The sequence below is a fragment of the Lycorma delicatula genome, chromosome 1 (genome assembly GCF_047948215.1).
Source record: "Lycorma delicatula isolate Av1 chromosome 1, ASM4794821v1, whole genome shotgun sequence".
In the NCBI taxonomy this organism is placed as follows: domain Eukaryota; kingdom Metazoa; phylum Arthropoda; class Insecta; order Hemiptera; family Fulgoridae; genus Lycorma; species Lycorma delicatula.
The window spans coordinates 325,948,696-325,966,336 of record NC_134455.1 but is presented as its reverse complement, the minus strand read 5'-3'; the positions used below and the strand labels follow the sequence as shown (position 1 = coordinate 325,966,336).

Below are 17,641 nucleotides of genomic sequence, written 5' to 3'. Positions count from 1 at the left end.
ATGAGACAAGATATAATCTAATTATCTTACAGGTGTAAGATAATTAGACAGTACTAGTTTTATCTATTTATGACCTTGGAGGTCTATTTACATGATCTTATACTAGGAAGGTGAAATTACTTACATACATAATGAGTTAATAATGCATGGTTAGAAAAAAAACTAAAATGCTAATATTCTAGATTAATATTCATTTTAAATATAATGAATATTTATAATTAATTTTGAATAAAATTTATCACAATAATCATATTAATATTTTGAAATACAAAAATTATTTATATTCACTATGAATTTCACATATTAATGTCTTCTTAAAGAAGTTATTTAATTTAAGGTGAATATCAAACTAAAAAGTTGCCATGCTAAGAAACAGATGAACAGCATACAAATTTGATAATTTGAGTCCATGTATAGAAAACATAAGATACAATCAAACGATTCTGAGACTAAATCTATAAAAAATTCCCAAATTCAAATTTTGCAATCAGACTCTTTGAAGTAGTCCACTTGTATAACATTACACTGATTCCAATGCTTTTCCCATTAGTGGAAAAGCAATTCCTGTTTTTTAAGTGTGAAATGCACCTGGAGACTCATACTGGATCTCCTGTTTGATATCGAAGTGGCAAACATTCAGCTTGAGGTTCACTCATGGGAAAGAGGAAGAAGTCACAGAAGATCAGTCTGATGAGTATGAGGATGTGTAAAATGATTATCATGTACTTACGGTCTAAAACTTGCAAATTTTGGAAGCTGTTTGATTGTTCAACAGTGCTATCATGCCACAATTCAGGTTATTTGCACTAAATGCAATCTCTCAGATGATTCAGAAAGTTACAGCAGAACTCTACATCAATGTTGAACTGTGGAAATGAATTCATCAAGTACAATCTCCCCTTGAATGCCAGAGAAAATGATGACCATATCTTGGTTGCACTCCTGATCTGCCTTGTTTTCTTTTTGTGTGCAAGTGCTAATCAAAACTGTTACTTTGACTAACTACCTCATTGCTGTAGACCTGCTGCAGCATTTCAAAGGTCTCAATCATGCACTTCCTGAATCTGATCAAAAGTGGATGTAACCTCTCTGTTCTACTTTACAGGGCACACTGAAATGTTGTTATGTGGTTTTACATACAGCTCTCAATAAGCATGTAATGTTAATACAGATGTCCTTAGATTTGCATTCTACACTTGGCATGTTGACTCATGAAGGTACTTATCACTGCTGTACGGTATGCATGTGCTATGTTCTGTGTGTTTTTAAGGGCCTAGTCTCAGATGTTTTACACTTCATCCACGATGAATTCAAACATTCATACGTAATGTAGAAAGGAAAGATTATTAAAAAGTTCACAGTCATTTTGTGAAACAATATTGTATACAGAGAATATTGGGGCTGTATCTTTACTCTATTTATATAAACCATCTAAAATAAAGCTATTAACTAAAATACCAAACGAAGCTCGAAGTCAGAATATACCAGTATTTCAAAGAAAAGTTATTATGGATGAGATTTAATATTGTTAGAGCTGTTCATTTCATGAAGGTATAAACAATCATACTCAGATAGAATTTCAGAGAAATTAATGTTGGTGTTAAAAACAAAAAAAAAATTAATTCTGGTTGCCTTAAATATCTATTCCACGTCAGTTATAAAAATGATTTAAAAATCTTACATGGTGAGATACTAAAATTTCTTGTTCATCTGACAATAATTAAATTATTACATCATTAAAAAATAGAAAAGTGTAGAACAATTGCTTTACTAACCGAAAATTTTAACTAAGTAGTTTTAGCACATGTTCTAATAAGTAAATATTATTTCAAATCAAATGCTTGGTAGTGGGTTTTTTGAGAGTGAGAATATGTTAATAGTAAACTATCCACGCTTAGGAAACTGAAACAGGTGTACACATTTTATAATATTTGTTATTTTTGCTAGCAATTAGTGTGTAATTGCTAGCAAAAATAAAATTTGTAATTTTATTGAGTAATGACAGTAAAAGCCCAGCAAATAGAAAAATATTCTCTATTTTAAACAAAGAAGAAATTTAGTAAATTCAGCATTACAAAGACATGTTAATATCACTGTGCTAAGATGTGGATGTGCAACTGGATTACAGAAAATCTAACTTAATAAAATGGAAAAAATCAGTTCAGTTGGATACTTTTATTGTTACCTGTGAGTAAGCTGACTCTGTTTTTCAAACGCTACTTGCTGTAGATTACTAATTTCTTCCTGTAGGCTAGCAACAGCTGCATTATGTTCTTCTCTACATTCTTTTAACAGGATCTGATATCTTCCAATAGTTTCTTCTTTTTGATTTACTATGTTCTGAAGGCTAGCAACAGTTGCCTATAAAAAAGGCTTTGTATTACAGTTATTACTGATAAATAATAATAAAATATAAAACTTGTAAAGCCAAACCTAATGTAATACAAAATACAAATTTAAAAAACAAACAATCACAGTAAACTGAAATTGTAACATGACTAAATTGCAGCAATTAATTGTACATCAACAGAAGACCAAAACTATTAAACCCATTCTTAAATTTATTAAATAAATGATGCACTCACAGTTTAGTTCGATAAATGTACAAATGGAATAGCAGAGATGCACCTATTCACAACTCCATGGAATTCCCACATGTCTAAACACCTCTTAACATTAAAATTAAAGTGATTACTACAAATTTATGAATAACATTTTTTTATCCAACATGAAATTGCCTCAAATATATTTTGCCAATATTTAGAATTTTCTATCAGTTAAATTCCATAGCTAGACAGTTGTAAATGTTTGGAAATAATTTTTTGAAATTAAACAGTAAGCAGTCTTCTCTTCAACACAAGAAAGATCAGTCACCTACCCAGCTACTCTGTGTGTTTTTGGCTTTAAATTGGTTTGAATTTTTTCCATAACATTCAGATATTCTGCAGGGGGAAAATGTATATATCTTAACAAATCTTACTGGCTTTTAATCAAATTAATCTTATCATTATAATCCTTTTACTAGCTATTTAAAAAAAAAAAACAACACATAAGTATTATTATTTAACATATTGGACGCTATGAACTATAATCATTGTTCATACTGACTTACTGGATGGATGTGGACTCCCATTGAAGTCCTTGTATCTGTGCACATTATATTCACTTTGGTGGAGATGTTGTCATCAGTATAAGGTTATTTAATATGTACAATCAATCAGTTACATTTACTTTATAAGTAGAGTGTTGCAGTTTCACTTTTTATGAAACATTTTTCAAATTTTTAATTTTGTTGTGCAGTTTTCCATTTATTGTGCCATAAACTTGAAATGTATTTTTAGTGAAAATTATTCAAGAATATTGATAGAAATTTAATTTTAAGAGAAGAAAAGTTAACTTAAATGATATTAATTAAATTTTTTGTTGTTGACAATATTATTTTATAATTTTCGCATTATTTTCTCATCAGTTTTTAATATTTTTAGAAGGGTTAAAGAGATCACACTACCAAATTAAAAATTTATTATCATCTGAGCCAGTATCACTGACATCACAAATTATAACCTCTAACATCTCAACAAAGTATTCAGGATGAAAGAGATATAATTCAAAGTATTGAACAACTAACAGAGATGATGATATCTCTATTTCATCAAATGAATGGTAGGTGAATTTAACTTTTTAGAAAGCAATTATGGGGAAACTGTTGACAACCCACAACAACCCCTTTCAGGTAATATCAACACACCTTCAGTCGCTGTTCCTTCCACTTCCACACAACAAAGGATTACAGTACTGACACCACAATTCAGTAAAAAACTGTCACAAAGACTGATCTCAATTCTACTAACATGCTTGGGTTTGAAATTTTACTGGTTAGAAGTAACCTTAGACAATTTTTAGACTTGCTTTTTAGAAATGAAATAATCTATCTAATAATGTCAGAGACAAAAAAACAAGGGTTTTATTATGAAATATTTAACATCATCATACACCAGAATAAAAAAATGGAAATGCCTAACAACTGAGGAATTTATTTATAGGAATGCTCCTTCATATGGGTGGGAACAGTTCTAATGCCACATCTTTCTATTTCCTGGAGTACTGACATTTTATATAATATGTCACTTTTCAGGAACTGAATGAGCTGTGACAAGTTTATTGCAAAATTGCAGTAATTACATTTTGCTGAAACATCTACTCTAGGAACCAATACCAACTGACAGACTATACAAAGTATGACCATTATTAGACCTTTTCCATAAAACAATAAATAAAACAATTATCCCTGCACAAAATTTATGTGTTGCGGTACTTTGGAGAGGGAGATTACTTTTTCATATTTATATTAAAGCTAAGAGACATTGGTAAAAACATATATGCTTACAGAACCTTCTGGTTTGGTCTTAAGGTGTGCCATATATACCGGAGCTTATGATAAAGAAATTGGTGGCCCTGGCCACAAAGAAAATGTAGTATATAAGCTCATGGGGGGGGGGGGGGTTCACTGCATGATGGGAACTCGCTCTTTATGGACAACTATCACAAAAGTGTTTGTCTGATCCATGAGCTTTTAGAGGAAAATGTACTAAATAAATATTTTTAAATCAAACTGAAAAGGAAACCAGTCCAGTGTAGGTACTGAAAAATTAAATAAATGTGAAGCCTTATTTTCAGATGAGGCTTTGTGTGTTGAAGTGGAAGCGTAAAGGGATGTTATTTTAATTTGGGAATGAAATTATCAATATTGGTAATAAATGAGGGGGTAAAACCCTTAAACCAGAGGCTGTGGTAAAATATAATTAGTTTATGGGAGGCATTGATCATCTAGATCAGATGACAGCCTATTGAAAGAAAAACTCTTAAATGGTAAAAAAATGAGTATTCATATATGCCACCTGATTTTGACAAACAGCAACTTTTTGTTTTTAAAAACAAATCAAAATTATTCCTAAAAAAATGCTGTAATTCTTTAATTATATTACTAATCCTGTACATCATCGTCCAACTGTTCCTTCCAATGAAAAAGTACTGCTGTTCTCCAATATGTCCCAAGGTTTTCTACATAAAGAAGACAAAAGAGGGTGTCCCAGAAAAATGCAGTATATGTGCAGGTAAAAAGTCCCAAAAAAACAGTATATGCCAGTGTTTGGTTTGTAATGGTTACCAGGCTTGAATCTGAATAATTGTTTTGAAGACTAACATAAAAATGCTGCGCATTTCAAAATGAATATCAGGATTTTAAAGTTATGTAATATTTATTAAGGTTTACTTGATAAATTATACATGAAATGAAAGAGCAACTCAAACCAGTTTTTCCTAGTGAGCAAAGTGCTCAATGTGAGCACCATTCATCACATGGCACATATCGACCCGATAGGAGAGTTCATCCCATACTTTAATCAGCGAGTTTGGAGTAATTGATGCAACAGCTGCTTCAATCCTGTGTCTCAAGTCGGGTAGGTCAGCTGGTAACAGTGGCACATAACTTGATCTTCTATAAATATCCAAAGAAAAAATCATACGGGGGTTAGATCAGGCGAACGTGGAGACCACATCAAACGAGCCTTGTTATCTGGTCCCTGGTGACCAATCCAGCAATTGGGGAAAATTTCATTCAATTAATCACATACAGCATTATGCCAGTGAGGAGGCACACCATCTTGTTGCCAAATAAAGTTCTGTGTTTGTATTGCAGTTGAGGAAAGAGCCATAGTTGTAGCATAGCCTAGGATTTCCTAGGATTATGCACTAAAGATTCTCATACATATTCAACATTGTCTTCAGACACACTCGGTCATCTTGTACTCTTCCCTTTACAAATACAGCCAATGGTTTCAAATTGTTTATACAATCTACGAATGTTACTGTCATTTGGGAGATCATAACAGAACTTCAAACAGAATGCATCTTAAATGGTAATTACAGATTCATACTTTGCAAACTGCAAAACAGAACACTTTCTGTTGGGGGTTGGGGGGAGTCGCCATCTTTGGTATTAGCACTTTCAAGGAGCCAGAAACAGTTTATGAGAAAACTGTTTGAGTTGATCTTTCATTTAACATATAATTAATTAATCAATGTTCATAAAACTTGAAAAACATTACATAGCTTTAAAACCCCGATATTTGAAACAACTGGTATTTTATTATAACAACATTTACCTATTTTTTAGTATTTTATTTCATTTCTGTTATTTCAATGTGTCATGAAATTAATTTTTTTTATATTTAATCATTTTTTTTACTACTAATGTATATGTATGTTGTTTATATGTTGCATTTATGTATTCAAGATTACACATAAGAAGTCTAGATTTTTAAACAATATATGCAAATATTTCATTTAATAATAACATAACAAATGAAAATGTTACGTTATGCAACTTTGTCCACGTCCTTGGTTAATTATTTCTACCCCTTGATTCATATAAAATATATTAATTTAAAATGAATTATGATAATTATACATGTCACTCACTAAGATTATAGACACCAATGTGTATGGACAATCACGATGCCCATTATTAAAAAATACAAAAAAAAATTAAAAGCAACAATGAAAATAACTCTTATTTAATTTAAGGGTCTGGTAATGGAAAAATATTAAATATTAAAAAAAATTAGTTATACAGTAATTTTCTTTTTTTTGGCCAGTATTGAATATGGTAATTTATTTATTACACCTGACATCAAAGCTACTGTTTAAAATAATTATTGCTAACAGCAATACTTATTGTTACTAGAAAATTAGAAAGAATTTTTAAAAAAAATTAAAGAATGTTAAATTGCCATTCATTCAGTTTCTGTCTATCTGTGTAAAAAATCAAAATGACAAAAACTGGCTTCAGTCATTAAAGCCAGGAGTTGCTTTGTGACCACATGGAATGCAAGCAACTTCTGAACATGACTAACCAGGCTCAATAATAAGCATATAGTGGTAGGCTTACTAGAAAAATTGAGAAGGAAATTTGTTTTCCTTTTTTTTGTTGCCAAAATTCAGTATACTGTTGCAGCACATCATCATACCAAGTTAAAAAAATTTATATTATATTTAAACCTACAAGTGACACTTTTAACCTGCTCACCATATAAGAAAGCTATATATTTTACACCACACTACCAAAGAAAATAACATTTAACTAGTTCTCTCGTACTTCAAGTGCTTCAAATTTAGGGTTTGTCATATCAATGAAAAGATTACATAACATAACAGATTATTATACTTCTTTCTGTCATGAAACAATGAAATTTTTTCATTCATATTATAAATAATATTTGAAATAGTTCACTAATGAATTTCATGATACAATCAACAAAGTAGGGCATTGAAATCAAAGCTCTAAAAACAAAACCTTTTTTGATTTACCAAAAAGAAAAGCTCTTAAAATTAAAATTTAACAAAATTTAATGGCAATCAAAAAATGTAAAACTGAAACTGAACAAACTATGTTTTTATTTATGTTTGAAAATCTGACTGTCCATTTCTATGATTTTTTATCCTCAAACAAGTTTCAATCCCATGTTCCATATAACATTTACAGGATAATAATTCTAATGTGATTTAACTCTCATATTACTGAGCAGTTACATATATGGTTAAAGTGTCATATTCTATGAATTCTTTGTCAGAATACTGAAAATGTGGAAATCAATTGCAACAAGGAAGAGCAACCAAGGATTAAAATACCTCTAAGAATAAAAATACCAAAATTAGCCTTAGCCAAAATTTATAACAAATGACTAATCTTTTTGAAAACTTCAAAAGAAACAAGAATTAAAGCACACATCCTGATCCTGTAGGGGAAGACACCCACTATGTGATATTTCCAGCTGCCACACCACCTCCTCCATACCTAGACCTGAGGGCTTTACCAGAGGTCATCTTCAGAAACCTCGGCAGTTCACATATTAGTCTCACCTTTGCTAGTATGCCACCAATGTGAATTCCACAAGTGATACTCCCATCTATGTACTACTAACAAAGATGAACTCATAGTAACAAAACATCTCAAATATAGTCTTAAACAAGATTGAATTCCTAAACGTAGAATGAAGGAACTGAAATCACCTACCCAAGCAGGTAGAAGTGAATTTGATACACAACTCAAACCAACCAACAAGTGAAAACATAAAAGTGAAACATTAAACAAAACCACAATACAACTAACATAAAAACCAACAAATACAAAGTAACAAAGAAATGCGAAAACAGTAGAAACAAGGGAAGCCCAGTCAGGACTCTGCTTTTCTTTTGCAAGGTAAATCATAAATTCCTCAATTATTGACCATTCGACCTGCTAACTCCAATTCTGCTGTATATCCAGTGTCAGAATGTAGAGATGACAAATCACCTCGGTACACTTCTCATCATATTTTGTGCACTCATAGAACACATGAAAAGTGTCATCCAGAACCCTGCACTGCGAGCACAAACCTGCATCCAGCAGGCCGAATTGCACCAGCTTGCCCCTAAAAGCATTATGTCCTGAAAGAAACTGTGTAACATACTAATTCAGGGAAATTCAAGAGACACGCTGCAAGCATCTAATATCTGGGAAAAGATCATGCATATACCGCCCCCTTTCCGTCTCATCCTATCTTGCTTGCCATAAATCATATCCATGCTGCTTGATCTCCTGGATTTTTTCACAAGTCAACTTACCCAACTTCCTAGCAGCTTAATACCTTTCTATTGCAAGAATATAGATTGGTTTCACACCTGCAATACCGAGATCACCTCTCATGAAATCGTTTGGTAACACCCATAACCATGAGTTAACATAAGTCATTGGGCAAGAACATTAAGCCATTAAAGCACACAAATAAGATTTACAGTACCAGTATGTAGTCGAAAGAAAATGAATAGTAAGGGATGTTTAGGGGCTCCACATATTAAAAAAATGCAAGCTAAAATGAATGTAATATTTATATAAAAGCTAAAGCAATTTATCTGGTGTAGAAGTTTACTGAACCGCAACCCAGTCTAGGTCTCACCAAGATCTTTTAAAATTTAAATACACATCTTCAATCTACAACCTAAAAGCTTTTACTGGCTACATGTAACATAACAACACAATTTTTAACTCACAACTTTTGAGTTCTCTTAAGTGTTAAGTCCATATCATTGATTCAAATTAATCATTAATTTAAATCAAAATATAATAAATAAAATTAATAATTAATAAACAAACAGTTTATTTTCAATTATTTTTTTTTGCATTTTATTTACAACAAAACATCTGCACATGAAGTGAATAAATGACAGGATTTTAAAGCACTTTCTACATTATTTACAATTATAACAAATAAGTTAACACTAACAGTCTTGTTGGATACCATATTCTAGTAAATGGTCTGGAAACTGCAGTTTAATAAACTGCAGAATTTTTATTGTTGAAGGATCCTGCTACAAAGCTTCAAAGGTCAACACAACATATACCTACCAACATTTCAATTTTTTACCTTGTTTAAAATATCTTTTAGATACTGGCCAAGTTTCAGTAAGCTCAATCTAACTAGCCATTTATTTGAGAAATCATAAGGTCATATTTTTTATTTATTTCAGTATTATGACTTCAGACTTCCAAAACATACATATTATGAAGAAAAATAAGATGAATGAAGTGGTAGGTAAAAAGATCCCAGACAAGCAAAGCAATCAGATCAAAATAAGGAAAAATTTTGAAAACTAAATGAGATCATTAATATGATACACCCTTTGATTCAATTATTCAGATTTGGTCATTAAAATTTATTTACTAATTAAAAAATAAAATATTATCACTAAATCGATGAAATCAGAATTATCAAAATACAATTCTTAATCATTATAAACAATAGAGAATATTACAAGCATACTGGAAAATTCACAAACCCTTTACATTTGTAAACCATTCAGTAGTTGTAGAAATACGATTTTAATCACCAAAGCATAATAAAACATTCTATTTAACACAATATTTTACAGTTAAGAATAAAAAAAAACTTCTAACCTTTAGAGCTAATGTTTCAGTGTTTTCATGAGAAGTTTGATATTCATACTGGGGAGAAACAACTGGACTTTTGTGTAATTCAATCAATTCTTTTTCTTTTTCCAAAAGTAGAGTGTTTTTCTCAGATAGTTGAATTTTTAAAGCAGTCAGATGATTATTTCTTTCCTCTAATTTTGCATTAATCACAGCTAATTGCATTTGAAGATCACTGCATATTTTTTCAGAAGCTAATAGTTTAGTTGACTGCTGATTTAGAGACATATTAGCCTAGAGAAAAAATCATTCATTACAACACAATACGTTATACAAAGAAGCAAGGTCTTGTAAAGAAAGTGGTTAACATCATTACCAATGTATGTATGTATTTATATGTAAATAAATTATATATATTATACATTATATATGTATATAATGTATGTATGCATATATATATATGAGGGCTATTCCAAAAGTAAGGAACGTTTCCCCCTGAAGCCGCCAGGTGCACGCCAATCGCGTATATATTGGTGTGCTCATGTTCAGCACCTCAGGGGGTGCATTGCTCCCTCCATATAGTTAGTGACCCGTTGTGGCGTATTCCTGCTAGCCTATGTAGCGTTAGCACCAAAAGGACTTCAGTGGATGTCCTCAGTCAGCGTCCAGCTGTGACAACGGGGGCATCTCCGCACTGCCCATTTTTTTAATATACAAATTTGAAATGTGTGCTGCAATAAAAAATCCCGCCAGTTGTGAGGTGCGGTCTGTGATTAGTTTTTTGTTGGCAAAAAACTTAAAACCAATAGAAATTCATCGGGAACTGTGTGAAGTGTACGGGAACAACGTAATGAGTGAAAGTTCTGTCAGGAAGTGGTGCATCCAGTTTAAAAATGGCCGAACAAACGTTCACGATAAAGAGAAGAGTGGACGTCCGAGCATTGTGACTGATGATCTGGTCTCCAAAGTTGACGAAAAGATTCGTGAAAACCGCCATTTCACAATAACTGAGCTTTCTCTATGTTTCCCACAAGTTTCACGGACTTTATTGTTTGAAATTGTTTCACAGAAGCTAGGCTACCACAAATTTTGTGCAAGATGGGTGCGTCACTGAGTGGTTGAGATCACAGGCGGCAGAATTCTATGACACAGGAATTTCAAAGCTTGTCCACTGCTATGATAAGTGCCTGAATTTGTATGGTGATTATGTTGAAAAGTAGTATTTTAGTCCCTCTTTCACATGTATATAATAAAAAGTTTTTCTTGTACTTGGGTTTTTTAAAATTCCAAAACGTTCCTTACTTTCTGAATAGCCTTTATTTATATATATATATATATATATATATATATATATATATATATATATATATATAAACATATATATATATATATATATATATATATAAACACGCACACATTTTAGTACAATAATCCTTATCACAAAATAAAAAAAATAAAAATATTTACTGTACTCTTAAAACTAATTTAATTTATATTTTAAAATACAAAAAGACATATTAATTTAATCCTTAGAAAGTATTGGTAGTTAGGGTTAACAATAAAATTAGAAAAAACAAGTCTGTTCTGCATTGAAAATCAGCCAATAAGAGCTGGAAGCTCTTACTGTAAATACCTTCCTGACTGTGATCCTGTACATGACAATCCTTGACTTTTCAATTTTGTTCAACACCTGTGTTTCTAATTCAAGCGTGAAGACAAACCTCGGTCTATCATAAACATTTGCTTAGAGTTAAGAGGCTCATAGGTACCAATTTTATAAATTGTTGTCAATTTGAAGAACATTTTCAGGAAGGCCAATGATCCAAATAAGCTTTGTGATAAAGGTGGACCCTGTTTGGCAGAACGATCCACCATCTGTTTCTCCATACATCAATGCATATCAGCCATTTCACAATTTATGTACAAATTTGCCATATCTCACAGAAAAGTAGCAATATCAAATTTTTTTAAAATAATCAAAATAATATACATTCACAATAATCTATCAATGTGTTGTTATTCTACATAAAAACTCTATGATCAACTGTTTTTTTAATTTTATAAATATTCTAAGACATATATATACAAAGAGTTAATATATTATATTGTATTATAAAACATAATTATTAAAGAGCTGATTGAAGTATATTTGACTTATATACAGTTGGTATTTTTACTTCCTTGTACGAAGTAAAGGAAGTATTGTGATCGTGAAAAATTTTGCTTTTCAGATTTCAATGGAAATATCCATTTTGACTAATTTCAGCATGACGTCTGAATGTACATATGTAATATCTCGCATAACTCAAAACTTATTAGCCGTAGGATGTCTGAAATTTTTGATGTAGTACTGCTGTAACTAGTTGTGTACTCCCCCTTTTGATTGCTAATGTCTGGATCAAAAGTGTCTAAAAAAGCCCAAAGCCCAAAAAAATCAGGATTTTGGACTTTTTCTTAACTGCAATAATAAGTCCTCATTGAGAGCTTTTCAACGATGTATCATAAGTGATACTTATTTTCATTGGTTCCAGAGTTATAGCCAAACAAATTTCTAATTATTGAAATATTTGGATCTTACTAGGGGACGGCACATTGGTTTGAATCAGATTTCATCTCTTTATTTTTTAAATTTTTTTAAATTTAAATATATTGATTTATTAATAATTATTAACCTCTGATTATAAAAAAAAATTACGCTAAATAATAATTCAATAATAATAATAAAAAAAAAGTATGAAAAAGTATCAGTTATTAATAAACAAAGTTTTTTGTACTATACATTTTTAAAAAAAGGTGTATGTAATGTAATAGGCATACAAGAAAGTCATGTGGTGTCCAGATCAAATTTTTTGATAACTTGGAGAGGATGATATCACTGATTTGCTGTAACAATTCATATATAATTGAATGGTATTGATTAATATAATTAAGCAGTAGATAAAAAATTAACTGACATGAAACTATTTTGCAATTTGATTATTTTCTAGCAAGATTTACTTACACTAACATTTTTCCATTATAATTCATCTGAAAAAGTTCAATTGAAAAAAGGAGTCATTTTCTTCATACTGAAATACTTAAGATTGCTAATAAACAAGTACTTGCACTAGTAGTTTTTGAGTTGTCATGAAATGAAAGTTTAAGATAATTCATTAAAATAGCTCAATCAGTTTTAAATATTTAAAAATTGTTTTTTGAAATATAGAAAATGTATAAAATAGGCATTTATGAACCTAGATTTAGGGGAACATTTTTTGCTTTAATAATATAAATACAGTACTGAAGTACTGGCTGACATTTTTATATATAAAACAGCTTTTGTATATATATATATATATATATAAACATCTCCTTACAATTGGTCATGAAAAGTGACCATTTACTATTAAAATTAAAAAACAAATGACATTTGTGCCATGAAAGAAAGACTCTTTTAATAATATAGTCACAATCTATTCTTTAAAGATATTTCAAGATGAAAACAGTTGATGAAATCACAATAATATGAGTACATAAGAATTTGTAAGTTTTATTTACACAAAATTTATCCAATCAGCTAAAAAATTCTTGTCACACTGAAATCTGATGTTATGCTTGTTGAATATCCATTGTAGTTGAATGAAATCGAAAATTTTCATGTTTAAAATCATTTAATTTTATAACCAGCAAATAGTATCAATAATTTCAATTTAGAAATAATACAGAAAATTAGATGTCATCTATATTCAGTCAATATCTAAAGCAGTATAAAGTTACATAAGTTTTCCTATTATTTAAAATGTTTCTTAAATTTAATGAATAATGTATACTTACTTATTCACACAATAATCATTCGTTTAAAAAAAAATGAAGATAAAAAATAAAAACAAACCTGAGACAGCTGATCTTGAAGAGAAGCAATTATAGAAATCTGTTGTTCAATTCGTGCATCACTCTGAGGGCTAATTGGGTCTAGCTGTAATTTGGGGACTTCTACAGCTGTTGTTGGTGTATCGACTGAAGACTTTACTTCTTTAGGTGATTCAACAGGAGATTGGGAAACAGAAGTTGGTGGAATGGGTGTAGAAACAAGAGGTGGAGATGAAGGAGTTGAATGAATATCTCCTTGAGAAGTCTCAATATCCTGCGGCGGTTCAAAAAGTTTCTTGCACATTTCGAACTGAAATAATTATAATAATAATATCTAATGCAAATATTTAAATTTGTAAATACTGGTAATGAAAACAAAGTTAAAAAAAAATATCAAAATTCTCTTTCTTTAGATATTTATTTTGTAAGTCTACAACATTAAAAAGTTTTCTCTGCCAATGCAGTAACAAAAACAAAAAAAAATCTAAACATTATGTTAAGTGTTTCCTTGTAGATAATTTAACTCTTGCAAGTAAATAATATATAAAAAAGCAAAAAATAAATAAATAAATAACTAGAAGTAGTGGTGTTCTGCAACACTAACTTGTTAGGCTGCAGACTTTTATTTAATAAGGGATCTGTAACTGCTTAAAAAATATTGCTGCTGGTTAATATATTTCAAATTAAGAATGAACTGCAAATTATAATCAGCAATATACATTTTTGTTGCAATAATAAAAATAACACAAATAAACAACTCTGCTAATAAAAATTAATTTTTCTGCAAATAAAAACAGGCAAAATCTATAAAAAGTTGAAGTTATAATAAAAAAATAAGAAGGAAGTTTTGAACTTTTAAATTTCATTTAGTTTTTTGTTTTATATAAATTAATAGTCAAAGGAAAAAAATTAATAGAAAAGAATTTCATTTTAACATGTGATATAATTCTTTAACATTACCATTCATTACGCATATATCGTACCTGTGTTTCCTCCCATTTAAGTAATTTTCTCTCCCATGATGTGTCCATTGAAATTAGTTCTTCCTGAATCTCTCTACACAATTTTTCTTGTCGTTCTGCTCGGCCTTCAGCATGTTTTACTCTATATTCTAATGCTTCTATTTCTATTCTCTGACTTAATTCCTAAGAAACAAACATGTTACTCTTTTCTAAAAAATGCTTTTATTATTATTTTTTTTATGAAAGTATAGTAAATCACAATAGAACAGTAAATAATTTTAAAAAAGAACATACATGAAAATGAAGGTTTTTGTTTAATTATCTAATGGGAGATAAAAAGCATCTGAAGATTAATTTATATATTGCATAAGAATAATAATAATAATAGACTTCTTTAATTAATAACAATTTTTTTCTATTTAACTGTAAAATCAAAATTATGACATTCAAAAATCTGAAAGTATAAATATGCTTATAAAAGTAACACAGAACAGTTTTGTTTTAATTTCTCATTAAACGTCATTAAGTATAATATAAAAAGTAAATGAATTTCCTGAAATTCTTTGCATTTCTTTATGAGACACCTTGTACGTATAAATTCTTTTATATAATTTTTTGATATGCCATATAAACAGTTTACCTTAAAAGCCATCTAAATTAAAATTATTTTTTTACAGTCCAAGTTTGTTTGACAAAATTTAAAAAAAAGTTTTTTAAGGATTTTCAATTATAACAAAATGGCTTGACGATTAAGGCACTTATTTATAAAATAGAATATATCATTTGCTTTTATAAAATAATAAAGTTTATTGCTAAAATTCAGCAATTTTTAAGCTTTCTTGTCATAAATATAATAACCTGTAAAACCGAGTGCCAGTTCTAATTTCTGTGGTTTGATTTTTAGGCCCAGAAATTATCTGTATCTCCTTCCTTTTGATTTTGGTCTCACACTCTGGTACAAATAATCCAAATCCAGTTAGAAAAAAGTAATATGAGAATAAATATAACTCTCAAAACAAAAAATACCAATTGATTACGCATATATAGACTAATCTTTATGTACATAGACATATATACACACAAACATGCACCTAAAATGTGTACAAATATATTCACTTATTATTCTAATACAATGTTTTTATTTACAAGTAATTTATCCACACATTAATAAAGTATAGACAAACACATAACTTTTTAGCAGTTAACACAGAAAAATGAAATTTAATGAATTTCTTGAAATTACCTATTTTACAATTTTTACAATCAGACTCCCACACTCCAAGCCAACACCAAGTGGGCAACTCAAAATTTTAAATGTATAGGATAGGATAGGACAGATAGTGAGACATCTATCCTATCCTATATCATATTATATTCTATAATATATTATATATTATACTATATTGTATATATATATTTATATATACAGTTTACCACAAAATGGAGACCTGTGGCTATAAATGATCAGTTTTATCAAGCTCTTGCTGAACTGATCCTCACAAAAATTGAATCAAACTGCTTTTGAATTAGGAATATCTATCGAGAGAATGGGCTACATTATTAAAGTTCTTGTATTCCACAAAGTTTTTGCCACATGTGTACTGTGTATGCTGTCTGACGACATAAAAGCTAAGAGAGCTTGAATTTCTTGGAAACTCCTGAAATGTTTTGAAGAAGGTGAGGACTTCTTAAAGATCATTATAATTGATGATACTTGATTCCATTATTATGACCTTGAGGACAAAAAGCAGTTCATGAAATACTGCCACAAGAAACCATCCCAGCCAAAACTCAAGAAACTCAGAAATTCAAAACTCAAGCTTCTGCTGGGAAGATCTTTTTTTTTAATTCTGGACTTATTAAAAAATAATATGTTCAAGAAATCAGCAATCAGTTTTTATGTTTTGGAAAACAACAATAAATGTTATACTGAAACTTATACTGCATTAAATCAAATCAACACAGCAATTAAACGCCTGGATTTTTCATTACTGCTGTATTCATCCTGTAGTCAAATTCAGATTTCTATTGATTCAGACTCCTATTCAAAAACTAGTGTGATGATGTTAGTCTATTGAGGCATGTTGATTTTATAGAAAAACTATGCAGCTCTGAAGATAAAAGGATCAATGATGTTTCAAATGTTTCCTTTCTTATTCCATTAAATCATTTTTTCTTGCTCATTTTCTATTAAGTATAGAAAAAACCTCTCAGCTCATTCTGATATAAATAAATATATATATACATATATATTTATTTATAAGTAGATTCAAAACATTTTTGGAATTACTTTATTTTTCAAAAACTGCTTGCAAGAAAAAGTTAAAGAACATTATTTTTACCAATGTCTGAAAAGTTGCTAAAAACATTCCTGGCACCTACTATGTGGTATCATCCTCAACTGCTTCGTCACACTGGTCATTGGTGCTCTTTATCTTTTCTCCTTCAGAGCATTTTTCAAGCATCGAAACAAATAAAAATCAGCTGGTGCTTTAAGATATGAGAATATGGTGGTTGTTCCAGAAATGTTACATTGTGTTACACCAGATAATGTTTGAAAAGCATGAGTCAATATCCTGGTGCATTGTAGTGGAAAATAATCCAATTCTTTGTTTCCCATTTTTCAGGATGCTTCCTTCTTACTAGATCCCATAAACTACAAAAGATACTGCTATATCTCCTTTTTCACTGTCTGCTCATTAGGAATGTATTCTTATGAATAGTACCCCATGAATCATAAAATACTTCAAAATAACTTTTCCTTTGTTGCTATCAAAATAGAATTTCTGTAACTGCAGACATGATGTTGATTTTTATTTGACGTCTGGTGTCTTTCTGAGGATAGTGTATCACCATCTCTCAT

The 17,641-nt window shown here is 29.9% G+C and overlaps 1 protein-coding gene across 1 annotated transcript in view; it reads right to left on the bottom strand.

Annotated features, from left to right (window-relative positions):
* Positions 1 to 17,641, bottom strand: part of Cep290 (Centrosomal protein 290kDa) — a 220,744-nt gene that overhangs the window by 80,043 nt on the left and 123,060 nt on the right. The window contains exons 25-28 of the mRNA XM_075382073.1: positions 14,800 to 14,961; positions 13,839 to 14,126; positions 9,995 to 10,261; positions 2,186 to 2,361 (exon numbers count right to left, since the gene is read on the bottom strand). Coding sequence (XP_075238188.1) covers positions 2,186 to 2,361; positions 9,995 to 10,261; positions 13,839 to 14,126; positions 14,800 to 14,961 — 893 coding nt within the window. The remainder of the gene's footprint in view (positions 1 to 2,185; positions 2,362 to 9,994; positions 10,262 to 13,838; positions 14,127 to 14,799; positions 14,962 to 17,641) is intronic.